This window comes from Opisthocomus hoazin, chromosome Z, assembly GCF_030867145.1.
Source record: "Opisthocomus hoazin isolate bOpiHoa1 chromosome Z, bOpiHoa1.hap1, whole genome shotgun sequence".
NCBI lineage: Eukaryota > Metazoa > Chordata > Aves > Opisthocomiformes > Opisthocomidae > Opisthocomus > Opisthocomus hoazin.
In genome coordinates, this window is record NC_134454.1 from 24,137,082 (window position 1) to 24,164,149 (window position 27,068).

The window sequence follows — 27,068 nt, forward strand, 5'->3', positions numbered from 1 at the left end:
TCCTGCTGCTACATCTCATACATTGCACAGTAAGTAATTCTATATAACCCTTTTTTCAAAGAGCAATAGTATGATCACAACTGCATGGCATGATTTAAGTTCAGAACTTTGGGCTCTCGATCTGATCATTGAAATAAGGAAGCATTAAAACTTAAAACTTCATTGTTTTTGAAAACATTCATATTTTGCAGTTTACGTAATGCCAAGTATGAGTCACAGTTACTACAAGATAGCAATGAATCAGAATTGGACACTGCTGAAGATCTGAGAAGGCAACTCTGTCAAGCTAAAAAAGAAAAATTAGATTTAACCATTAAACACAACCAAGAAGTAAGGACTTTTTTGTTTATTTCACTGTTGGAATAAATGTAATCTTATTTCATCAAAATAATAGTTTTCTGTGGTGTATCAAAAGCACAGTCATTAGCCGAAAAATAACAAGGAAAGTGGCACTGTACAGACTTCTCATAACTGTTCATAGGACCTCTTAGCACTGCTGCTGGCACTGCTGATAGTTAAAGTTGTACCAACCTGGATGCCCGTTTTCTGCAGGGAGAGGAGTCACTGCCACTACCAGTAGTTTGTTAGATAAAATTGCCTGGTGACACAAATAAGTAAAAGCCACAGTTTGAATCTAGCCTTGTAAAAACCTATTATTTAGTTCTTGTTTATATTTTTTTTCACGGTATAACTTTAGTTCTACAGAAAGCATTTGCAACTCATAAATCTAGTACAGCATTTTAGTGTATGTGTACACCAAATTCAGCTGGGGTATCCTTTAGCATTCTTGCATTCTTGCAGTGTCTCAGCTTGTGCTAATTTGCAGTTTTCAGTAACTATGACAATGTATAATGTACAAATGTGGCTATATGTTTGTTAATAACTTTGTACTTGTTCATGAAAACTTAATTCATAGGGAAGTAATTTAGCTGCATTACAAAGGTTTTCCGTGATGCTGTTGTAGCAAGTTAGTACTGAAATAAAGAAGTAGCAAGAAAATAGTTAATCAATCTTTTGTATAGCTTGAATGTCAGTTTTTGCACTAGTACACATAAGAAAAGGTGGGCACCAAGTACAGCAGTAGTTGTAATTGACTCCGGATTTGTTGCAACCAGGAACACTTCCCACACTTGCTAATGCCAATCTGGCAGCTGATACCCTGCTTTAAACTGTGCTGGTGCAGAAGTATTGCAGGTAACAATTCTGCTCTTAGCAGTTTGCTAGGGGCAGTTGATGCGGGTGCTCATTCATCTGTCTTGGGCTAAATCCAATCAATAAACCAACCTTGCTGTTCCGTATCTATTTATTATTGGAGTATGTATGCAAATTAAGAGATTCCTACTTTTCCCACAATGGCTTGCTGTTTTGGTGCAGTTAATTAATTATTTTCCCATTGCTGCATCAACTGTAGGGTAATTCTAGAAAATAGATCCCTGGAATTATCTGGATTTAAAAAAAAAAATAAACAGACCACCTCTTACATTGAGAATTTGAAAACTGGGGGTGCACAAGGAACTTCTGCTATTGTGGTTTGCACCACTAAGTCAGGCTGCATTTTAAGTAGATGAACTACTGGAGAGACTGTTCCCCCCCCCCCCGCCGCTTATCTGTTTACTGTATAGTTGCACATAAGGGAAGTGCTCAGGTTATGTAGGTAGGTTAACCTACATATGATATTACTGAAGTCAAGGGGCTAGTTTGTAGATGTTCTGAAGAAATACATATTTTACTTTCTACCTTCCTGTGTTGAAATAGCAATTTTCTGGACTCATTTTTTGGCAGCAATGACTGAACTATGTTTTTTAATCTGGATAAGATCACTTTTTTAAGCATTTTCTATTAGTTTGTTGTCTGTTAAATTTAATAGCATTTTGTTTGACTACTGAACATTATTGGACTGAATTTTATGTTCCTGTGTATACTTGTGAGCTATTAGATGTCTGATAGTCTAGCATCCCAACATGACTGTTTTTCTAAGTGTTAAATTTGAAGGAAGTTACCAGGAAATTGCCTGTGGAATATGTTTCTGTTGCTGCAGTTTTTCCTTTGAGGTGCAGGAAGATGACAGTATTATGACTATTATCTTCTTAAGGTAGTGTATTTGGTATATTTAAGGTACATGAAATTCATGTAGGAGTAGGAACAGTTTGCATAAAAAACAGTAAAAGTACTTAAAATCTGCATAAATGTGCATTTCCAAGACTATATTTCAAATTTAAGTGGAATAAGAAGGCAGTGGTAAATGCAATTTTAAATATATTTTAAAAATATTATGTAGGTGTATTTCTGTAACATGTTGCGTTTTTTCAAAGGAGCATTGTTGCCAATTTTCTGAGACAAATTTATTTTCTAGCTGTCCAACTGTGAAAGCCAGATAGTCAAATTGCGGTCAGAAATTGAGAAAGGAGAGGCTGTCCGACAAAGTCTGGAGTATGAATTGGCAATTGCCAGAAAAGATGCTCGTATGAAAACATATGCTGCAGAAGAGGAGTTAAGTGATGCAAAAAACAAACTTGTGGAACTGCAAGGTAGGTTTCGAAAAGGCAAGCATGGAACAAAGGCTAAGTCAGTTCCAAGTCAGGAAGACAAGTGAGAAGCAGTGACTTAATTAACTCACAGGAGTTCACAAAACTTCCTGTCTCGTGTGAATTAAAACTAGCATGCTAAACCTATTGACCCTTTTTCCTCCTGCCCATTACCTTCTGTTGTTCCCTCTTTCACTGCTGTCCTTGTACAGAATTGTCATGGTGGTGGCTATCTTCACGTCCTAGTTATCACTATGTCCAGTAGTTCTTCCTTTTCTATTTCAGGGAAAAAAAAAGAAAAGAAAATGCCCATTTGTGTGTGTTTGTTTGCACTGTTTCCAACAAAATTCTTCTAGAAATTCTCGTCATACTGTTTTTTTTTTTTCGGTCTTTTCAAAGGTTTCAAGCTTTTCTTTGCTAATGTCCAGTTTCTTTTCTTCTTGTCATCCTTATTCTCTTTTTATAGGTAATGGAGAATGTATGTTGTGACAATAGTGTGTGGAAGGGAAGGTTTTTACCTAGATAGTTTTTTCCTACTAGTTTTGTATTCAGAAACTCAGGTTTCCTTGATCCTCCTCAACGGAGAGGGAGAGATTTCTCATTCTTACAAGTGAGGTGCTTTTTTAATTGCCTAAGCAAGTGTAATGCCTTTTGAATCTAGTACAGGAGGTGTATTTGTGAGTTTGATGAACCTTTGATGTTCTGTGAAGAATTGAGAGCGATCCTTGTGGAGATTTTATCCTTCCAAGAATGGAAGGATACTTGGAAACTTGAAAGTGCTTAAAGTACCAGGTGTTTTTAAGATAATTAGAAAGCTGAACTTTTCACTCGTTTGGAGAACACAACCCCCCACCCCAAACTTAGGGATTGCAAACTGGAAGAAAGCATTTTTTTCCCCTTTGGAAATTCCTCTGTGATTGCAAGGTGAAGACTTGAACGGGGTGGTTTCTCACTTAAAGTAAGCATGCTCAGTTGACTGCTAGTTTGCTTGCCAGTTTAGAAGGGAGTAGTATGTGTGTATGCATTTTATAATGCTTTAAATCTGTTTTTGTGATTCACTTTATGATTCAGAAAACTCATTGGCTGCTGTATCGGACACAGCTGGCAGGTGTTGGTTGTGCGTGTGGGTCTGCAGGCAAGCTGTGCGGGAGGAAAGAGATCTGGGTCTGCCTGGAGCTGGTCCTGGGCAGCTCCACAGCAGGCAGACCCACTCACCACCGCGTGCCAGACAGCCCACCAGAGAGTGTGTGATGCCTCTGCTGAAGCATTTTTTAGAAGGGGTGGTAAATGCGAAGAGGAAGAGAAAAAGAAGAGAAAAAAAGAAACAGTGGGAGATACAGGAGCAGAGCAGCAGGCTGAGCAGGGGCTGGGGCTGAAGTGGTGACTACCCGTGCAGGCATCAAGAGGTGGGGCACTAAAGGGGCTGTTTCTGGTGGAGGAACCACAGCACAGTGACCCCAGCCCACTGTGTGGCCTGACACCTCCCTGAAGGGACTGGGCTAAGGTGTGGTGGGGGGACTGGAGGACAAAAAGAGGGTAGGGGAGGTTTTACAGAGGCAATGGATGTTTGCCTAAATGTGTGTGTTAGTTCCTTTCAATACCAGAATCAGCAGTGAGAAGTCTGTTAACTGACAATAAATTACATGGGTTGAAATTTCTCAAACTTTTTTTTTTTTTTTTAACCTGTGACAGGTGCCAAAGAAATCAAATCATCATAGTGTTGCTTCTTAGTTCTTTTGCAGTTTGTAACTTGTCGCTTGTTTCCCTGGTCACTTAGAGCCTACCTCACCTCATGTGGTGCTTTGATATGACCCCGGCTTGGCTCCCTGGACAGAAGGCATAATTTGTGGCACATCCTCTTCAGTATTTCCTCCAAATTGTTTTTCTGCTGTTTTCAGTGGGGCTTGACTTTCTGCCTTGTGATGGTCCTTTCCCTCATTGTGTCCACTGGTTCTGTTTGTTGTCTTAATGTGCCTCTTCTGTTTGTTTTATCCTCTGACTGGGAAGAGATTTCAGAAAACTGGGATGAGTTTGGAGTAAAAATGTGTTAGAAAGTGGTGATCACTTGAAAGGCCAGTGTAACTAGTTGTATTCAGCAAAATGAAAAGCTGATACAAAGTACCTGCATCTGAAAGCCAGTTTGTAAAATAAAATGAAGTTCCTAATCAAAATGCTTAAATAGGCGTAAGTAATGAAGGTTTCGACAGCATGAGCTTTCACAGAAGAGTATGTGCCATGTTCCCCTATCTCAGGGCATTTGCTCGGCTGAAGCTTTACATGTCTTGAGCAGCAGTGATTTCCTTGGAAAAGCTAAACCTTTGGTTGCAAGCCCAACCTGCCTTAGGTTTTCCCAAGTCCCTTTCGTGCCTATCTTTACTGTTACTTAAACTAAGCTCAAAATTAATTGATACACACTACTATCTGTATCAAGTAGACATTTGGAAAGAAGCTGGCCAAATGTAGAAATCTGAAATTAAGTCCTCTGTGCTATAGAGACCACACTTGAAAGAGTTGTATCGACTGTTCATTCTTTTTCCAAGAGGAGAAGAGTTTTAATTTATAAAAATCTCTAAAGCATCCCTTTTCTAAAAATCTCTAAAGCATCGCTATATCCTTGTGTGAAAGATACTGTAGGAACACAGAATTTGATTGTTTCTTTGTAGTGAAGGTGGTACTCTCCAGTGTTGGAAGTTTTTCCAGTGTTCCACAGGATATCACAATACACGGAAGAACTGATGATCATCATACATTTTTTTTTCTGAACATGCTTTGCAGTGCTGTTTGTCTTCTTTCTTTCTTTTTTTCTGTAAACAATAGTATTGAATGAGAAACTTCAGCAGAAAGTGGCAGAGACTGAGACAGCATTTCATACTGCTCAGCAGAAGTGGAAAGAGCAACAGAAAAGACTCGTAAGTGAGAAGGATGATATCCGCAGAACTTGCAGCAGTGAATATGAACTGCTTCTTAAGGAAAGAACCAAACTAGAAAGTGTTTTGCAGGTATGATGTACTAGTAGTTGGAAAGTTGCATGAGATAACAGCTGAAACTTTTTTGGTGCAAAGTGTGTGGTGGGTTTGGGTTTCTCTGGTTTAGGGGGAAAAAACCCCAAATAGCTAATACTGCAGAGTATTTCTGAAGAATATAGCATTATAAACTTACACTTACTGTGTCACAGTCTTGCTTGCTTTGAAGGAATATGTTCTGGCTGATTTTCATGGTAAACACCTAAACCAAGTTACCGGTGCACAGTGGTAGTAAGGCCCATTTGCACTGCAAAGCTGAGTTGGTGAGATGAGAGACAATCAACACATAGCTTCTGACTCCATTTCACTCTGCCCTCCCTTAGTTTGACATCAAATAGCCTGTGAGCATGGAAAGCATTCGTATAATATGGAGACTACACACCGTCAGGGAACCCAAAAAGTGATGATGGGATTTCTGACTGTGCATTGTACATTATTCACTCCATGCCACGTATAAAAAATGGCTGTTGTTGGAAATTCTGCCGTTTGGTTAGAAAAAAAATCATTTAATACAAAGAGATGGCATTGTAGTCTGTTATAGTCTGTGGGGTTTCATTCTTCAGGTAATTCATTTCATTGTATTTAATGCAAAAAATAATTTTCACGTTGAGTTGCCCTGGTATGCATAAGTCCCTTAGATGCTAAATGTGTAAAAAATAATAAAAATATGAACTTTTAAATACTTTTTTGTACAGTCAAGCTATTTGAAACTGAATTACGTTTCAAAGAAATCCAGTACTATTATGGTGTGGAAGTGCTGAGTTAATATACCCAACTTCTACCTGCTCTCCAGGGACACAAACAATTACACAACTATAATAATTTAAATCTTTTTAATTAACAATTGAATCACATTATATCTTAGCAATATAATAATACTGTCTGAGGAAAGTGGAGAATGTATTCAGCTATAGTTATCTTTTATGCTTTAGTCCTTTTAAGAAATGCAGTTCAGAGGCTCTGTTAAGGCTAATAGCCGTTTACTACTAAGTATGCTGCCTGCAGAGGACCGATGGCTATAAGATGCGCTTTCTTTTATTTAGTGAGACTGTTTTTTACCTGCCTATTTTCTTCTTTTGTAGCTCCCTTTAAGATGTGGCAGACTTGTCTCAGTTGGTCTGGGCGTTGGTCAAGCAGTAGAAAAGCAGCCTTGCTTTCTTCCCACCCAGTCAGCTCCAAGCCTTGGACAGTGCCAAACAGTCTTCCCAAATGACACAATACAGTCCTCACCTGCCAGCTTGATAGCCAGGTTCTGACAACAAACGTACCTGTTGTACTATGTTACGGTGCTGTTGGTCAGATTCTATACGACATCTGTAGAGGCAGCTCTAGAAAAACAAGGGCAGAGAGAATTCCTTAATTATGTGTATTCCCAAAGTACTGTGTAGCGACTCTTCAGAAGTTTGAAGGCAAGATCTGGAAAGAGAGGTGCAATAACGAGACCTGAAGTAGAAATCAGGTAGTGTGTGGGTATGTAGTGGTTATTTTGATGACCAGGAGCGCTGATGGTGGAGAAGGATTCCACTGAATTGGAGTTTCTCTGAACAAAGGACAAAAAGGAAGTTCCCTGCTTTCCACTCTCCCTAGTAATTTTGTGGATATATTGAACGGCGCTTTGAAGTAACAGTTAGGAGAACCAGAAAGGAATAGTTAAGCAAAAAAACAAAACCAAAAAAAACCCAACAAAAGAGAAAGCCAAGGAAAGCGATTTCAGAGAAAAATGTAGGAGGGTTGACAGGTAATGCCCTAAGATCCTGCTCAAACCAACGGAAACATAATTCAGTTTTTCATTCGAAGTTGATGCTTAAAAATGTAGGGTTAGGTACAGGCTATGAGGAAACCTGTTTTTGGATACACTTGTTTTGAGTTGCCAAGTAAAGCAGGCTGAGAGTGGGGCTTTGGCTCCGAGTTCTGTTGAACAGTAGGCTGAGTTGAGTTGAGGAGGCTTTGGAGCGGGCTTGTCTACTGCTCTGTACAGTGTTTTGCAGAAGCCACATTCAGTGACTTTAATACTGCATAAAAAGAGCAATGTTGGAGAGGTACACTTTCTCAAGTGATGTTTGGCCTCAGATCAACAGGAGCAGTGGATTGCTTGGGACGTGTTCTCTGTCAGTGGATGTATATTGAGAAGTAAAGGTGATCTGCAGAGGCAGCTGTTTGGTTGCTAAATGTACTAAAGCTAGAAAATCGTTCCCTCCTAAGGTAAACCTGATTCACTGCTAGGTGTCAACTCCCAACCTGCTTTCAGTAGTAAAAAAGTTGTATTTTCACACTTTGCTTTTGCAGCCGTTCCCCTGACTCTAGTTACAGGTTTTATGTGCAGTTATAAAATGTCAGCAAATTAAATGTACATAAATAGATGTTAAGTATGGACTTAAGTGCCTTAGTCGTTGCTTGAAAGCTGAATTGATTTGAACTTTGCAGATAAATGTCAGAAGAATCTGAGCTTACAAGCTGTGACTTCAAATGTGCTCGTCTTTTGCGTTGTGTATTTACAGGCCTGTTTTAAACACTTTTATAGTTATTCAGAGTTATGAAATGAAAACTAGATGAAGTGGATTTAGTTTTGGTCTTAGGTACGTGGAAATGAGACTCTTAAGCAGCTATGCAAATCCTGGTTGGAAAAGCAGCGCTTCATGAACTGTAGTTCTGAACTTGGCTATGAAAATGCTGAGATAGGCATGGAAATGAAGTCAGCTTAACCTATTGAAATATGTCTCCAAGATATGGAGGGAAAGTAATCCGCTCTGCCTTCTAACAGGTTTTGTGGTGTTCTCTGTTGGGTGTGCTGAGCATGCCATCAGTTTTGTAGTAAGAGATGTTGGAGTTCAATAGTAAGTGCAATAGCATCACCTGGTGGTTAGTCAGAGTATAATATTCCTTCACAGAAGCACTCAAGTTTTTCCTAGACTGCTTGTGAAATTGTGTTGTTTGTGAACAATTTTTTTTAAAAAAAGCAGCCGTGTTTCTCATAAGCAGAGATATATATCTATATGTAGTGTGTATATGGCATGCAGGTATACATACTGTGTTTTGTTTGTTTGGCTGGTTTTTGTACATGGTGAACTATTCTTCTCTTTGAACTATTTAAGTGCAGTTGACCGCTGGGATAGTCTTGTGGTTTCATACCAAGTCTTAAAAGTTCAGAGACTTTAAGATTCTGAAATTCTACAACTCACGTTGACATATATTGCAAGCTTGATGTATTCGTCTCAATTTTAGTCTGATTAATGCTAATTATGTTTCCAGCATAAAAAGTTTTGAAATCTTGATGTAGTGTTTTGCAGCAAACTGTGTATTACTTATCTCACGTGTGCTTTTCCCAGCTCACTTTTGCTAATGTCTGGAAGATATACCTGGAGAGGTAAAGATCTCTGTGTCTTTCCAGTGTAGAGAGAGTTGGAGTAGTTGTATGTTTCTATAAAAATGGTTAAAATTTTTTTTTGGCATACTGGTAGGAAGAAACCTGTGCACTGGCTTGATATTACAGGCAAAGTTAGGGGATTAGCTTAATATTAGTCTGTATCCAGGTACACTATTTTTGCAATAGTTTGATTTACTGAGGTTCCCACTTTTTTCCTTCATGTGTTTCACATGCATGCTCCTTGTTATCTTTTCAGAGAATGCTGGAAAATCATGCTGTAGTGCCTGCACACGAAAGAAGAGAAAATAAAATTGATATTTTCAGTTACTAATTGGTAGCCCTGTAGAAGAGTTGTGATTCCCTTATTGTCATGTTTGAGTGGCCAAAACTTTCTACTTCAGTCTGGAGGAACTTCTAAAAATCATTTTCCAAACTTGGGAAAAGACTCCTATTTCTTGGATCTTCATGTATAAACATGGTTCTGTCAGACTTCAGTCTTCCAAGGAATCATTCTATATGAATAATTCATTTTCTCCTCCTCCTCCCTGCTCTGCAGATGCCTTATGATTAGTAATTTCTAGGAACAAGATTATGTGATGTAAGGGTAATAGCAGAATTTGCAGACCAACTGGTTTATTTTCACAGAATGTCTCTTGCCATGATATTGAGTAGGAGTAAATGAACAGGAGGACTTAACTGTAATCTATCTGTGTTTTGCACAGAAAGTAATTTTAACAAATTGGGTCTCCAAAGGTCCTCCAACTAAATCACTGGATTTACAGCTTGTTTCTGATGCTAGTTATGGAAAAGCTTATTCCTGTCCATGAGGCCAAAGCTGTTCTTTTTGAGACTTTGGGATCTCCAGCTTAAGTATGTGCTAGACTACTGGGGTTTCATTACTTGGCTCCTTTACTCTGAGCTTGGTGTGGTGTGAATGTGGATTTTGTAATTGTGGCTCCACAGAGCTGCAGGGTCCAGCAGTGTTAGTAATTATCCCAGCCTGTAGCTTGGTTCAACTTCTGAACGCAGAAACTGAAGTGGGGGAACAGCTTGGTTATTTTATTCTACTGACTGCAAACTTTGTAGTTGATGTAGATAGCTTTTTTTAAAAGTAATTCAGTTTCTAGACAGAAGAAAGTCTTTCTCAGAATAGCAGAGATGAAGGTTATTTAGTCTATGACAGTAACTGTTTCTAAAAATGTCAGATTTGATTTCAAATTATAACAATTTAAACCAGAACAAAACAGAGTTTCTGTACCTATGTATCATTCTGTCAAAAGCACTTAACTGTTTCTGTCTCCATCATTGCCATTGAGCTGGGAGAGAGAAATGATTGGAGGGACAGCCTTGTACTCTTTAGAGCGTAAGATTTTGTGTGGGGAATTGGCTCTGATCTTAGTATTACTGCAGAAAATCATGTTCATAGTGATTTTTGAACCAATATATTTTACCTGGTGGTGAATGAAGAGCATGTCTGCTGTTGGGTAAATGGTCCTGTGCTAACATGTGAGATTTCCTCTTTTGAACTCTTTGCTATAATACTCTATCTTGGTAAAAGTATCTCTTAATGTTTTGGTTTTTTTTTTGGTAGGAGCAGAGTAATGCACTGCAAAATATACGCAAGAAAATGAAAGATATGGAGGTGGAACACAATGGCTATAGTGACCTGGTGAGGCGCCAGGCCAATGAGCTTCAATACAGTGCTGAACGAGAGGAACAATTTAAGAAAGAACTTGAAGTAAGGCTTTTTGAATATTGCTGTTAGTCTGAACAAGTGCTGACGCTCTGAGCCATTTTGGTTTTGAGGGATGGAACCTCCCAGTTAGGCTGTGAATTCGTTGTACTGGATTAACAAAGTGTTGAACATCTGTTTCCCAGAAAAGTCTGGACAGGTGAATGCCACTTACACTGTGTGCCTGACTTGAGGCTGGTGTTTGAACAGCAGGTGGGAAAGGGTTTATGTAAGCGTGAAAACAAGGCTAACTTGACTTCAGGAAATCTGTACATTTCCCCTAACCTCTCAATTTGTCTGTCTTCCTGTCTTCTTGGCTTAAGAACAGATTTTTGAGGATTAATGAAGTTGCGATGGACGATCTGCTGGAGCTGAGAAAGTCACCAGACATTGTGCTAGGTGGAGAGAACAGCATACTGAAAGATCACAGTGGTGTTATGGCAGCCTCTTCCTATTTAGACTTAAATGCTACAGGTAGTTTTAGTTTGCCTGTCTCATTGACAGCCATTGCTGAGAAGTCTCAAGTCTTGAAAACTAGCATCTTGTAAACGTGCTCGTTTTACTAAACTGCAAGTTCCCTCCTAAGTTTCAACATTTCTTTGTCCACTAATAGGCTTTGTAGCAACTGTGTTATCTGCACATATGCTCTGGACCAGTGATTTTTTGGTACAACATTTGTCACTGCAGAAAATCATAGTGACCAGATGATTCTTCATCCTGATGTAAGGTTTCTACCAAAGGCATCTTTAAATATTTTCTGCAACAAATTTTTAAGGATTGACACTTGGAGGATTTTGGGAGCACTTAAAGGAATAAGTGACATACAGTTTTCAGCTGTGTTTGTTATTTTTCCCTTAAAGGCAAAAGAAGTGTTTAAAGCATTGATTGCTTGGTAGGTAGAGCCCTGCATTAACGGTGAAGTACAAAAGAAAATTCCTACAGGCAAGATCAAAGCTCATCAACTAAAAACACTGACTTATTGACCAACAAGGTAGACTTTTGTGTCCTCAAAAAGATCTACAGGAAATCTATTGTCAGGTGTTGTGAGCTGCATGTATTGGCCTAGGCAGAATTACCTTCAACTGAAAAGTGCTATGTACTGTGAAGTTCCAATAGACCTTTTAACAACAAAGATTTTTGCTTCCAAGGACTTGAACAAGGGCTTTTTTGTGACTTCGTGGCTTTTAATATATTAATATAGGAATCATGACCTGAAAGGAGGAGGAGCAAGGCGGCAAATTATTTATCTTTCTAAATATTTTTATTGTATATACTCACCATCTGTAAATTTGAAAAGGAGACACTCAGTTTCTTAAAAATGTGGAACTGCTGTGCCCTGGATATGGTTTTATCAGGGAATGTGATCTGTTAGCCACAATCAGCTAAGATATTTTCATTGCTGATAAATTTTTATTAAATTATTTTAACTTATTGAATCTCTTAATAATGTCATGAGGAAACATGACAAACATGAGGAAACAAAATTCAGACTACAGATAAATCAGTCTTGTGGTACGTGTAGCTATGTCTAGTTATTTAAGCAGTAATTAAGGAAAGTATGTGATGAAACCTCTTGCATTCTGAAATTTTAGGAAATTAGCACACATCCCTGTTATTTTTGTTAAAAGAAGAGGTCTAAGTTAGACTGCAGTGCATATGCTTTAGTCAGCTTGCATCTCATTTCACCATCTCAAAAGTAAATTGCATGTCTGTAAGTATCTGAATGGGCCTACAATAATAACTTACCCATTCTATACTTGAAGTCAAAGAGGAATTAACTAATGAGCATCTCTGAAAATACTTTATTCTTTAAGAAGCAAAAGTGTTAGATATTTTAAGTTTTCAATATTCATTACTGTAGATGGTATTGATTACTATAGGCTTCATACTGGATAGTGGACTCAGACTTTGTGACAACAGCAGCAGCTGCATCTTACAGGGTACCAGTACTCTGCATCGCCATTCATGAAGCAAAATTTGTTCTGCCTTTTCTGTGGTCATGAAAGGCTGCAGGGGTTCTGAAGTTCAAAACTCAAGTTAATAAAATCTATTTTAAGTTATTCTCTCACCCATTACCACTTTTTTGGGAAAGGATTTACTGAGGGACAGTTTAGCATTAACAGAGTTTGAAATCTAATTGTAACCTTTCTTTGATGTATAAATTTGTCATTCCTTTTTCTGTCTTACCTTGTGGAGCTCAGTCAGGCAGAGGTGTTATCTGTTCTTCATGCTGAAACAGAGTGGAAAGACCTCAACCATAGGGACCAGATAAGCTGCTCTTCACCTCTGTAGATCAGTTGTTGGAACTTTGGTCTTGCAGGCTGTAAGGGAAGGAAATGGAGCAGTGTTGAAGGACAGATCTGTTGCATAAAGGAGGGGAAATGAACACAATCTTCCCTTCTGATTGTGTTTGACAGAAAGGACTATGCCCTTTTAAAAGGGCATGCTGCATTCCCAAGTAGAAAGGAGAGCTGCAGTGAAGCCTGGAGATTTTTGGGATTTACACTCATTGCTGTCAGTAGAATTTCCTCCTCTTTGTCTTAACAGCTGCTTCGCTAGCCTGTTGGTTTCTGTGGATCACATTCTTAGTTGCCAAATTCTTCCCATATACTGTGGAAGAGGCATTAAAGAAGGGCGCTAAAGCCTGGGCGGTAGATTTCACTGTGTGCCAAAGTCTCCTTATGCTTCTGCCTGTTATGACTCTCACTTAGTGCTGTGGTGTTCTAGCTGTCAATTTAAAACTCCTCAGTGTGTGGGAATAAATGTTACCCATGTTAGAAATACGGGTAAGGTTCTGGTAGCCAGTCCTGTACCTCCAGCTGTGGTTAAATAGAACTCTTATTTTTGCCTATGATGTCAGTATTTGGGATGGATTTCCATTCAGATATAGAAGCCTTAAAGTAGTGCACCCTAGACAGAACGATCTACATTTTTTCATGAAATAGCCCTGTATTTCTTCATGTCTCTTCATGGAATTTTTAGCTCGTAGATTGAAATTCATTTTTTTTGGGAAGATGGACACAGGAGACATGTCTTACTCCAGCTTCCCTGTGGAATACCTTGTGTTAATGGGCATTTGGTTAGAAAATGTATACTTAAGTTCTTGATGAACTTCTTCAGGTGATTTGTGTGAAAAGTAGTGTAATTCTAGTTAAAAGGCAATCTTACAGTCTTTTGTTATACGCTACCACTTGATATGCAGCATGGGTGAACTTATTTTTGAGTTCACAAAGCTGTTAATTTACTACCCTCTGCTGGACATAAAGGAGAGAAGTATACAGGAAAATATGTTTCAGTAATGAAAGGAAATGATAAATTTAGAATCTTTTTGTACGATGGCACTCTTATGAAGAAGTGTATGTAATAAACTATATTATAAAGAAGGAAAAGTGAAAAAAATCTGCCCCCTTCCCCCTTTTTTTTTTTAAATATTAGTCTGGTTTTATCCTTCCGTCGTTATTCTGAACATGGTCTAAAAGAGGGCATTTCTGGTTTCTGGAATTAGAAATGAAGACAAAGAATAATGGCAGGTTTGTGTGGACTATTCAGTTAAAAGGTAGCTGTTGGTACAGTGTCTAAACTGCTAGCTTTCCAGTTTGCAGTGATACCAGTGTTGTGTACCATAGCATGGACATGGAGTCCTTCCAAAGTGGAACATGCACTGTACCAGAAAAATTTAGGTTGGAAACCTTACTCTCGTTCTGCCTTTTTAGCCTAAGAGTCAGTAGTCGAACAATTTTCATGTGTTTGTGTTGAACTCATCAAGATACTGCTATTTATGATAATCAGTTTCCTGGAACCAATGTCTTTTATTTTAGCCTTTAGCTCCATTGCTCTGGCAAGATGATTTCTTGGGAAATACAAGAGCAATTTGTATATAAAAGTAGTGTTTCTTGTGATGTGTCTAGCTGCCAAGAAGCTGGGTGGGAAAGCTGTTTGACGAAGAGTGGAGGAAAGGGGAATGTGGATTTTACCATGAGAAAGAGAATTATTGGTTCATAAATTTCAAACTCTTTGTCTTGTTCACAGAAATGTAATGATTTTCTATTGTTTGTTTTATGTGTTTGAGGCTGCCAACTCTTAGTAAGCTGGAGCTCAAGGTCTCTCAAAGTTTTTAAGCATTTCTCATAAGGCCTGAAAAATGTCCGCTAACTTGGTCCATTTTATTTTCTGAGACTGAGTATATTGCGGTATTTCTGAGACTTTGAGTTACTATTTAAAGACCCTTAGCTTTCACGTTGCCTTTCCTGCTCCCCCACCTGTAAGTATATTGACCTTTTCATGTCCTGCTGACTGTGTCATCTTGTATCAGCTTGGTAATGCTGCTGTGGTGGGGAGATGAGTGCGAAGAAGACTTGAGCCATGGTCCATCTCTGTATTTGCAGGAGGTATATGTACATGCAATAGTTTCAGGCTGTGGGTGTATTAAATTTCTTACTGTGTCAGTCAGTGAAACATGAAATTTATGTCCCAGCTAAAAACAAAGCAAAACAACGCAAACCTGCAGACCTGCTTTTTCTTCTCCTTCTTGTTATTAATTTCACCATGAACTGCAGTGTTAGGTAAGTTACAATTCTCAGAAGAAAGACTTCAAAAAGCTCCAGGCAATGCAAGAGAGGACACATTCCACAGCCAGTTAACAGTGCTACTGGTTAAACTTTAAACTACTTTTTGTCTTTTATGACTACACGCTTCTTGATGGCTTATTCCTACTTAAACCTCTGCTTTCTAGTGTCTCCACAATGTACAGCTGACATCTAGGAATTCTAGCTACCGTGACTCTTGTATATCCTCCAAGTACAGTGGTTTTCATAATGGTATCTCTGTGGTGGCTCCAAAGTTCGTGTTTCCCCAGTGACAAGCTCACTGACGTAAGGCACTTTCTGTGAGGATCTTCCTCGTTACCATCTGCTATGTCATCGTATTACGTCCAGTTTGAAGGCTGTTCACTCTTACCCCACCATCAGACCAAAGTTGTTTGAATACTGTCTTATGTAGCCCTCACCAGGAGTTAGTAACAAGTCACGTGTTAATCTTGTCTGTGTGCGTGTAGAAAGTTACAGCGTCAGTTCATGTACTGTTAAGGAGTTTACCAGCTGCTGAGCATGAGAAGCGAAAGGGACATCTTTTTTTCTTTTCAAGGTACTGTAGAAAGGGAGAGCACTTCAGATGAGATCACCAACTGCAAGTCTGTTGCAGATTGGAATGGACTTGGACTTTATCCAAAGGCAACCAGACTGTATCAGTTTAGCAGCCCTAGTTGTTTTTACTTTTTTTTTTTTTTAACCTGAAGAAAAGCGTGTGGCTTATCTTGTAGCCCCCATGTCAGTGTAGTTGTTATCTGATGTTGTGCAGGTCAAATATGGCACCTCTGTCAATGAGACATGTCACTCCAGACTTCATGTACAGGAAATGTTTATAGCGAGGGTTGACCGCACTCTTGTCAGGCTGAAAGAACATTTACTTGGGTAGTTAAGAACTGTTTGCAGTTAAGTAACTTTACAGTTACTAAAAGGTTGTTTATTATCTGGACAGGAGATGGCTCCACCTTACCACGATCAAGAGGCATCAGCATTTCTAACACTAGGTGGAAGTGGTCAGCACATGTCCCAAAGGTGTGTTTAGACCTGACCTCCTGATCTGAGTTATGAGTCATAGGGAAATGCTTTTAAGTAGGAAGAAGCAAGATCTTAATCTGAATATAGAAGCACACAGAGTGGTTGAATGATGATCCAGACACGAGGTACAAGTGTGTCCACTTAAAACTTCTCTTGGCTGAGCATTTCACATAGGGATTGGACCTCAGCCGTGGGGAAGTAGAAGTGTCCTGACAACTTGTTAGGAAAATTAAACTGAAAAATATTGCAGAAGTGATCTAAATAGAAGCAGAGTGTTACTCTGTCTAAACTTAATAACTGTTGTGCATGTACTTTTTTTCCTAGTGTTTTCTTTGTTGCTTATCTGATAAAGGGTATTTGATGTAAATAGGAATGTCAAATGGTTACATTTTTGTGACGGTTGTATTGCAGAAAGGTAGGATACTGAATTACTCTTTCAGTACAGAGTGCCCCAGCATTCACAAATATTGCAGCAATTGTGAGGAGCTGAGAAAAGTGGAAGCCACGAAGACCACTTTGGACAATGGTTAGCATGCAGAAAATGTCTCCTGGAAACCACATTAGACTGACATGCAGCAGGACACTGGAAACCTTAACAGATTAGCCTAAACATATAGCACTGTTGCCCACACGTTCTAAGGCTGACATTGAAGTTTTCTTAGTCATTTTTATTTACTGTTTCTTAAAAGTCACAATTCTGTCTGAGCTATCATGGAAACAAATCCCAGATATCTTTGTTCTTTAAGACTGAAATTGACTCGACTTGAATATCCAAGGAACCTTTGGACCTTCCATGAGTTTGTGTGTGGTCTCTTAAGATGTTTGCCTTCATATATCCTGTTAGGTGCACATGGCAGTAATGAGTGACTGAATCTTGATGAATAACCGATGTTTTTCAATGTTGAATAAGAGATCATTTGTAACCGCTGGAGAGTCCACTTTTTGGATCCACCATTGAGATCGAACTCTCTTACTTGGACCTGACAACAAGCGTTCCAAGCTAAACCAGAAAGTATTCCCATTTGACGCCTGGTTGAGAGACTGCTCTGGATGTCTGTGGGCTGCAGCCTTTCTCTATAACTTGTTTTCACACAGCTGCTTCTTTCTAGACAGGCATTGTGTAAAGTTTTCTGACACGTATGGTTCAATAAGGATACTGATTCTCACCTTTCCTCTGATTTGAAGAGATTTGCCTGGCTATCAGGATTCTGGTACCAGTGTCCTTCTGTTTGTCAGACAGGAACACAGAACTCTTCTCCTCATACTTTCTGTTGCTGGAATTGTTGGTGTGGTGTTAGAGGTTAGACTCATCCCTGACATTTCTTTCTTACCCTCACAGAGTGCGTAATGGATCATTCTCACTGGTAGAGCATGCAGCCTTTCGCGGTTAAGAGAAGTGTGTAGAAGTATCAGAAGAGCCTGTTTGAACCTTTACTAACAAAATAGATAAGATTTTCTGTATAGTGTTTTTTTTGCAGCTGTGTTCTTCCCAAATGGAACTTCAGACTCAGCTTGGAATCCAGGTGCAACTTGTGTGGCTTACGTTCACTTAGATAAACGGTGGTTCCAAGATTCTTTTCCTTAGGCCAGTCTAAGGAAATCTGAATTTCTTTATATATAATAACTCTGTATTACTTAGCAAGGTTTATGTGCTAATGGCTAGTTAGATTTCTCTCACGAATTTTTCGTTTTCTCACTAATTTCCCACTGATTTGCTGGCATCTGACTTAGTTTAAATTTGTGAGATGAATGGTGAACCATAATCATAGAAGCCAGGAAAAAGAATATTCATTGCTCCACCAGACACAGACAGTATCTACCTGACTTTGTCAGTTTACAGATGTATTTCTTCTGCAAGCTGTTTTAAGCATCTGAATCTCTTCTGGGTAAGAGCGCTGCTTATGCTGATAAACCAAGATTAAAGTTTACCTGAGTAATCTTCTGAGACTGTTGAGGAGAACGTAGTTCACTCTTCATCTTTGGCTTCTAGCAATACAAGAAATTAGTGACATGTCCTGTCAGATCCCTGAGGGTGACTTGCCTTGAATGAAAATAACATTTTATCTCTTCCTAGGTCTTTGTTTTCTGAAAGTCCTGTGAACTAATTTAAACAAGGTTTTAATAATCAAAACTGTAACAAACTACTGCTATGAGGCAAGCTTCAAAGAATTTAAATTGTGGAAGAAGGTGAGCTTTAAAAGCAGGAATAAGTGGTTGAGATTCTTGACCTTGTATAGAAACCCCAGTTTTGAACAAGTCAATTTTCTCATGCCATTGTATGGGGATGTGATCTGTAAGATGATACTTACCTGTCAATAGTTTCTAATTTAGTTTGTGTACTGCCATGAATCCTTTGACTACTTTCCATTGGATACCTGTCATGTACGTCTAGCTCTTCTTTGATTGGTGCCTAAGATTCATACCTCCTTTACAGTAGCTTAGACACACTGTCTTACTTGCAATTAGGAGCCTTTTTCTCACATTCCAGAGATCACCAGGAGTCTGTAGCTGAAATGCTTGTTTTCCCAGTGCTTTGCTTTTTACAGACATGCTAATTCTACAAGTTAATTCTTCAGTGACTTGTGACAACTCGAGCAAATGAACCATCTGCAAATATGTCTGTTTTTAAATGGAATTACTCTTACTTCAGACAGCGAAAGACTGATACATTGGCACTTCTTACAAGTGTCTGTTTGCTCCTGCCTCTCTTCCCTCACTGTCCCAGGATTTTCTTAGGACTGAAGTTTCTATATTTCTGGGAATTCATGTTTCGTTTGGACCATGTCTGTTGTCCTTGCAGGTAGCGTCCATCATGTTGGCTCAAGGAGACAGAGTCTACTTTTAAAGAACTGTACATAGAACTGATACCTGCATGCTGTGTTTGGGAGAATGTGATTGCTGCAGTTTTTCTTTCTTGCAGATGCCCTCACTCAAGCTGTTGTTTATTTTTTCTGGTTTTATTTTTCTTCTTGGAACTGATGAAATCTAACAGCTTTAGGGGGCTCCATTTGAGAGGGTAAGTTAACCAAGTTGATAGTGTCCTGCATTTCTTGTTTCAGCTGAAGAGAGGCTGAGATGAAGGCATAGTTCTGCTTTGGACTGGTGCTCAGGGAATAAAATAAGACTTAGAAGTCAAATGCAGTACAGAGCTTGTGAATTAAGTTGCACCTAAAAACTTTACTTGCAGAATCACTTTTTTTTTCTTTTTCCATTTAATTGTTTGCTAAGAGAATAGACACTTGAACAAACCATCCAAGGACAGGAAAGCGTTTTTGATTTTGAGGGTATGCAGTGAAATATTCTCAGTGAAGTTTCTATGTCTTCATTTTATTTTTTTAAGAAATAGGTTTCCCACTCTAAATGTTGTGATAGGTACCTTCCTCACTGTTTCCATTATTCTTCTCGTCAAACTTAAAATAGAATTATTTTCAGGCTGACTTTAAATGTTATTAAAAAAGAAATTAAATCCGCATCACTTATATTTACTGTTCACTGACTACTTTTACTAGGCTGGCAATATTCTTGTGTAAAACCATCCTGTTGAAAAATGTTGACTTGTTGGAGTATGCTAAGGAGTCCTTCCAAACTGAAGCAGGAGGTAGTTTGCTAATTCTCCATTAAGGGCAAAGGGGAGTAGGAGCTAGTGTTAGGAAGGAATAATACTGTTAGGAGCCTAAATCAAGCTATTTTTGAGAATAGTCTTAGCAATGTGGCAGTACAATGGGAGTGTTTGTGCAGGATTTGTGAATTTTTTTTTTATCAAGTATGTTAAGCAGATAAATCTCCTGGGAAAAGGCAGAGTTTAATCCTTTTGACAGACCGTACTTTGGAGTAGGTTTGTAAGCTCTGTGCTGTTGCTGCTTTTCTGTTTAGTTGGCTTTCCATGGACTTCAAAAGTTTTATTGTGTGTGTGTGATTATACAAAGTTTAAATTTATTGCCAAGAGTTTTTATTCTAACATCTCTTAAATTTTCAGAATCAAGATGCAGTCTGACATACTTGCTATTTTGTTTTACTTTTCCAAAATGACTAACTTTGATTGTATTTATGTAACCTTAAATATGCTTTTGTTAAATGACTTATTAATATTAATTACTTGTTCTTGACATCACTGATCTAACAGGAAACCAAGAGACATTCTGGGATGACTTTTTCTTTTCAATTCAGTTAGCAGTCAAAGTGAAAGGATTTTATTGATAGAAAATGGTGTAGTTAAAATTGCATGTGAATTTCCATTATATCAGATCTTTAGTTATTGCTTTTGGTAAAAGTGTTTTTCCAGATGAAATTCTGTGTCCAGGCCTTTATCTGGACATATGTATCTGGTGATTGCTCTTGTGTTTATTGTGACTTGAAAGAATTTTTTTCGGCTTGGATCACTTTGAAAAAAGTTTAGTAAAAATGTAGACTACTTCTTGAACTTTTTGTAGGCAGTCCAAATTTCCAAGTAGATTTGTAGCATAGTCATTGGCATCTTTGTGCTTTTCTAGATGTTATAAGAATGAATGAGAAAGATGCAACTGTTTAACTTAGAGAATCCCATTTTGCTTAAACTGTGCATGCCTGTACAGGTATTCAGTGTAATAAGATGTAGTAACTGACTGAAGTAGTCAGGATATTTGTTAGAGATGAACATCCTGATAATTGCTAGACAAAAACATAACGGAATAGTTACAGGTCAAGGAGCACAGCAGTAAAAAAATAATAGGTTAGTGCTTTAAAACATTACCAAGTTTACAGATTTTTGTTGTAGGGAAACTATGACTAGTCCAGGATTGCAAAGCAGTCTGTTCTGGGCACCTGAATTGGAAATTAGGTGCCGAAGCTAACATATTTTTGATGAATTCTATATCTTCTCTGTGTTTCATCTGTCTTGTCACTGAAATTGTAAATTTTTTTTTTTTTTTTTGATAGTGGATTGTATATTGGAACATACAGGTTGTGGTTATGTTGCCTCAGGTGACAACCTTGGTGAAAAAGCACATAGTAGGGGAATAGGTAGAGTATTTAACTTGGTCTTTCTGCTTTCTGACTCCAGCTGCAGTTTTCTTGATTGTAAAAAATGCAGCAGTAGCATAATGCTACATCAGTTTCTTTAAGTAGAAAATAATTTATAAATATTATTATCACATTAATATAAAATACTAGAAACAATCCCAGATATGTAAAAATTATTTTTATATTTATTTTTTGGTATGAATTCTTACAGTTCCAAAGTGCAAGTAGTTCAGATACATTGGGTTCATTGTATGGAGTCCTAATAGACTGGATGGGTAGTCTTCGTATCATGTTTACCGTCTCTCTGGACTTCAGTTTCTTCAAAATGTACTTTTAGGCAGCTGCAGTGAGAATAAGGAAACTGGAAGAAAACATTGAAGCAGAGAGAGCAGCACATTTGGAATCCAAACTCAATTCAGACACCATCCAGGTAAAGTTTTTGTTAAGTATTTTGTAGAAGTTTACAGTAAAAGAGTTGATGAAGTTGTAAAGATGCAATCTTCCAAGAACATTAAGATCATTTACTTGCTTCAGTGAAAACAACGAATAGTATTTTTGCAACAAGTGTCAAAATTGTAATAGCTAATATATAAAGGGAGAGAATTAAAAAGTACCTGCTTTTCAGGGCACAGTAAAGTTATTAGACTAAATGTTACATTTGTAAGTTTGAGAATTCCCACTAGCATTAAACAGTGAGGAGAAAGGAAATCTTTCATAATAGCTAAACAGTATACTACTGTGTAAATATCCTGCCTTGTATCTTTTGAATGGGCACTTACAACTATTTGGAGATACAGTGCAAACATCCAACTTCTCTACGAGTAACATTTTGATGCATCCTGAAACTGCAGTTCCAAATGTAATTATTCAGAGTACATTTCAGCTTCAAGCAAAGTTACTATATCTGCAGTTACAGTGAAGATTGATTATATGAATGTGGTATATATACTTGAATATTAAATCTTTCTGTTGTTAAACTGTATCTCATGGGATTTGCTTCAGTAAGGCAATGGTGGTATATTTTAAAAAGCACGCGAGAAAAAGCTAAATGACAATTGCTTAGTAATCTCATACCAACTGAGAAGCCTTTCACCCTGGACTTTTGAAAAAATAAAAAAAAATAGTATCTTTTTGTTTCTTTTCTGAGTAATGAAAATAAACACTGCCGTTCTTCAATCAGTTATTTTCTTATTCTCATGATCTTCTCTATGTACAGGCACTTAAATTTTTTAAAGTGATGATTAAACTAGTAGAAAGGCAAGAATTTCATTTTCTTATTTTCCTCTCTCTACTTTACAACATACAAAGGAACTGAGAGGGTAACATTGCTTAAAGTTAGAGATTATCTTTTATGAGTGGATGACTGGTAAGGTTTTCTTCTTTGTTCATATACATGAACAAGCTTGAAGTGTGCTTTTTGCTAAGTGGGATTGTAGCCTTCATTGCTAATCCCACACTTTCACGAGTCTGCTAAAGAAGTAGAATTCCCCTGGAAAACTTCAGTAATAACTGAAAAAGGAAATATCCAGACGCTGCCAAAGGAGAACAACAGGCACTTTTGGTCAGCATATGTATTTTCTATGTTTTGAACAGTAAGTATTCATACATTTTTACATGTGTTCCATGCTTTCGGTGTATATATTTCCACAGGTAATTAATAGAATGTAGTTATCTGTGAAGCAGAACAGAATGTAGAACAGCTTTAAAAATCATGATAGTTTTTCCTAACTTGCTTCAATTGCTTTCTTATCATTTGGTAGTTAAGAATTCGAGACCTTGAAGGAGCTTTGCAGGTGGAAAAAGCCAGCCAAGTGCAAGCTCTTTCGGATTTAGAAATGATCAAGAAAGAGTTCAAAGAGGTAGAAAGTGCATATGAGAGAGAAAAACATAATGCCCGAGAGAACTTGGAAAAACTCAATGTGTAAGTTACCTTTTAAATTCATTGTAAAATAGCAGTAGACAGCTTGAGTACCACTTAGAGTTTACATTCTCTGTAGTTTTCAGTCACTAGAAAGCAACACAGTCTGATGCTGTTTACGAAACCAAGCCAAGGTTCAGAACCTGGCATTCCATTAATAACAGGTCCGTATCAGTAACCGTACATATTATGGGTCAGTAGAGAAAATAACTGATCTGTTATAGGTTATTTGCCAAAACAAGAATGTTGAAAGTAATAGTTATGATAGGGTCCTGTAGTATTTGGGAGGAGTGTGGGAAAACGTGTCAGGTTTATAACAGATTTTTTTTTTTTTTCTGTATGCACTTACATTGTTATGAAAACATTGTTTTTCACTTCAGGAAGCTAGATGAATATTTAGGACTTCTATCTGTAAGCTGTGTATAATTTATAGCGGATAATCTTTGCTTTCAGCTTTTGAATAATTGTGGAAAGTTTTAACTTGGTAACGAAAAATAGAAAAAGCGGTGAAGTGTATGAGAGCAGACAAAATCACCTGAGATTTCTTTCGTGCTTAGCACAATCTGCTGTGTCTGTGGTCGACAGTTTTTGGAAGAGCATCCTTGTTATATTCCCCAGGAAGATACAGGATGCACAGTACTGAATCTTCTTCCCTGGCTGAATCAAGTATATATTGGGGTGAGAAAATGTCAGAAGAGTGGTGTTGGAAGACAAAGAACTGAGGAGTAGGTGAAATTAAGGATGGTAGTGGGTGATGTTTAGGTAAAGAGAAGATTTGGGAAGACTTAAAATGGGTGGTGCACAGTGGGGGTGTGGGAAGAGGCTCAATCCAGTAGAATGGGTTGGAAAAAGACAGAGATGGTGTCTCTTTCTGTCTAGGATTATATGGATCTGTATATATATGTATGTTTATGTTGACTTGTTTACACAAGTAACAGTGGAGAACAGAAGTAACTGATTTACATACAAGTAAGGAATTTTGTGGACCTGAGAATGTCTTTCTATATACACGGTTAGAGATGTTTTTAGTAAAATAGTTGAAACCTGTTCTGTATTATAAACACCTTAGAGCTCTTCATTAAAATAAGGCAAAAAGAAGTCTAAATGTAAGATTGTGCATTTAAGTAAGCCAAAGTCATATTAAAAAATTAAAAGCTTTTTTCCTTAAAGAAAAAGAAACAATTTTTATATTATTAAATTTGTGAAAACGTGTGAAATACATAATGATATTAATCTAATGTGATGGTTCAGGAAGACTGCAGTCTTCACAGCTGGGAAACTGAAGAAGTGTATTTCAAGATTCTTTATGGTCCTGAAATGACATCAGTTAATTAAACTGTTAACTCATCTTGTCTGATTGTTTTTGCTTTGAGTGTAAATCCTATGGCAGCAACATACATGGCACTAAAGTAAGACCAAGTTCTTTGCCTTTCCTTGAACTCGGGAAGGTCTGTACCACGGATTTGCTGTTTTTGTTGTTTCATTTTTGTAAAAGCTCCCTTCTGTTCAAAACAGCCTTGTTTGGAGGAATGGCTGTTGGATCAGTAGTTTTACTTCACAAGCTACTTCACACTATATGAGTTTCTTGTATGTAACTTATTCTTACAGAGAATATGGTTTGTGTGTGTTCCGCCCCCCCCCCCCCCCCCCCCCCGGTAGATTTCTGTATTCGAGTAGTCCAGAAAACATGGAACATTCATGTTACAGATAAAATCTTTCTCTTCCCATCAGACTTAAAAGTTTTCTTGGTCTTCCAGTGCTTGTTTGTGGACTGTTTCTTCAGTCCTTTCAAGGTCAAATGTTCCCAGGTCTGTCTTTGTGTTTGAGGTTAGACCAGCCAAATTCAGCATCCTCAAGTGAGAGACACGGCTTGTTTAGGTTTTTTGGCAAATGCCTGTTAAGCTGGAGTAGTTTTCAGTCTTGAAAAATATCAGCTTTCTTGTCAACAAGGCTACCACACTATGGCTTTCTGTAGTCAGTCAGGGAGCTGTTTACCCTCCAAGAGTCTCCATATACCATTTACTCATTCCTTCTGGAAGTTCTGGGAATTTTTCTCATGTTGTTTCTGTCCAGGCTTAGAAAGTAGCCCTCGGTTTGTACAAACAGCTCGTGTCTGTCATGGTATCTTTTATTATGTCTCTTGCGTTCTTAGAGAAAACAAGTGAATCTGACCTGTAGCTTTTGCTTCTGAAGTTCAAGGTAATGAGATTAATGAACCACAGATACTGTCAAATTTAAGGTGCAGTCAGTCCATCTGAGGAGTTAATAGACTTGTAGAAATTGTATCTATGACTTTTGAAAGTACTTAACTTTTGAAGTGCAGAACTGCACTGTTTTTTATCTTTATAGCTCTTCAGAAAATGAATGTGAGTCTGAACACATGGGTCATGTTCAGCTTTGATGTAGTCACAAATAAAGGGTTAAAATTACAGAAGATTGCCTGTTCTGATTTTATCATTTGCTGCGAAATAAATGCGGAGTCATGAATTCTGCATAAATAAATTTAAAAAACACAGTAACCTATTGAAGTGTTACACATGCACTAAAAATGTAAATCACACATCATGCAAACGTACTAGGTCCTGAAGGGAGTGTTAATGCTTTACACTGCGAGTTACATATTGGTAAAACAATTTGATTCTCAAGGTTTCTAGTATGTTAGGCATTTTGGTACTTTTGTTTTCTATCTTCAGTTGTTCTTAACTTTCATCACAACTGTTCTCTTAGGTACCCCTCTCTATTTTAGCAAATTCATACTTTCATGTTGCTATATGATGTTTTATGTTAGATATCTGTGATCTGTAATAGTTTTCAGTACAAGATCCTCTCATGAAGGTTCCTTTGGCCCCACAGAAAGTTCAGAAAAAACATGACTTCCTCAACTACATTTTTAAACAGAGTTTGTCAGAGTATAATTCTGTGAATTATATGTATTTCTCAGATGAGCAAAGGCCTTTATCTCAAGAAGTAGTCTTGAAGTGGAATACTGCCTGCACATAGAATAATACTGTCCAATTGTTAGCATGTGGAACTCCACTGTCTCTTTAGGTGTTGAATGTGAACACTCTTTCAACAACTCTAATTGTAAATTACACTCTACTGGGTTAGTGAGAGGGATGTGATTGTTTAAGGCCTCAATTATTCTATTATTAGTACGAATATGTTCTGAGAATCAAAGAATGATAATAGAGATAGAATGTAAGCTAATTAGAAGCATTTTTGATGGTAGCTTAAATGTGCTTTTTTCTAAACTGTTAGAACTTTCCAAGTTTTACCACAGGATCTGTGTTTTAAATTTTAAATTAGTGCTGTTAGTTACAAATTGTGAAAATCTATAAGTAGTAATTTTCAAACTAAGTCTTTGAGAGATTCTTACTTTTCTGTATTAGATTATTCAGACCAGTGTAAGGATAATGGTTAAATATTGAATTATGCTGCTGCATTCAGTAATGTGTTGTTCCTTGTGAGAATCTTTTATCTAGATGTATGAAGCTATTTCTTCAAGGTGATTGTTTTTGTGTTTAGGGTAGTTCTGCTGCATGAAAATTACATCTTGGAAAAATGGGAAGAACTCTTAAACAAAAACCTTATCCTCAAAAAGCCCCCCAAATGGTTGTTTTTAAGGGACTGTAGTTCTTTGTCTGGGATTGCTGTAGGAAATATCAGAGTATATGTATTTGTTGTGGCGAGGACTAGGAAATATAGTTCTTACAGTTATGGGAACAGTTGCATTAGGAACTTCGATATTAATGCTTACAGAGAAATAAGTACTTGTGTTACTAAAATGCAACAAGAACCTTGAACAGCCTTTCCCTTTTCTTCTGAACTGTATAATTCTGTTGAACACTTCTTTCCCAGGAAAGCAGATTTGCCTTATCTTGGGGTTTTTT

General features: G+C 37.7%; 1 protein-coding gene across 13 annotated transcripts in view; it reads left to right on the top strand.

Moving 5' to 3' along the window:
- Positions 1 to 27,068, top strand: part of CCDC171 (coiled-coil domain containing 171) — a 152,784-nt gene that overhangs the window by 6,671 nt on the left and 119,045 nt on the right. For 8 of the 13 annotated variants that reach the window (XM_075410934.1, XM_075410933.1, XM_075410940.1 and 5 more), the window contains 6 exons: positions 192 to 330; positions 2,354 to 2,528; positions 5,343 to 5,524; positions 10,504 to 10,650; positions 21,598 to 21,690; positions 23,021 to 23,181. In XM_075410934.1, the coding sequence (XP_075267049.1) occupies positions 192 to 330; positions 2,354 to 2,528; positions 5,343 to 5,524; positions 10,504 to 10,650; positions 21,598 to 21,690; positions 23,021 to 23,181 (897 nt within the window). The remainder of the gene's footprint in view (positions 1 to 191; positions 331 to 2,353; positions 2,529 to 5,342; positions 5,525 to 10,503; positions 10,651 to 21,597; positions 21,691 to 23,020; positions 23,182 to 27,068) is intronic. The other 5 variants (XM_075410935.1, XM_075410936.1, XM_075410941.1 and 2 more) reach the window with 5 other exon arrangements.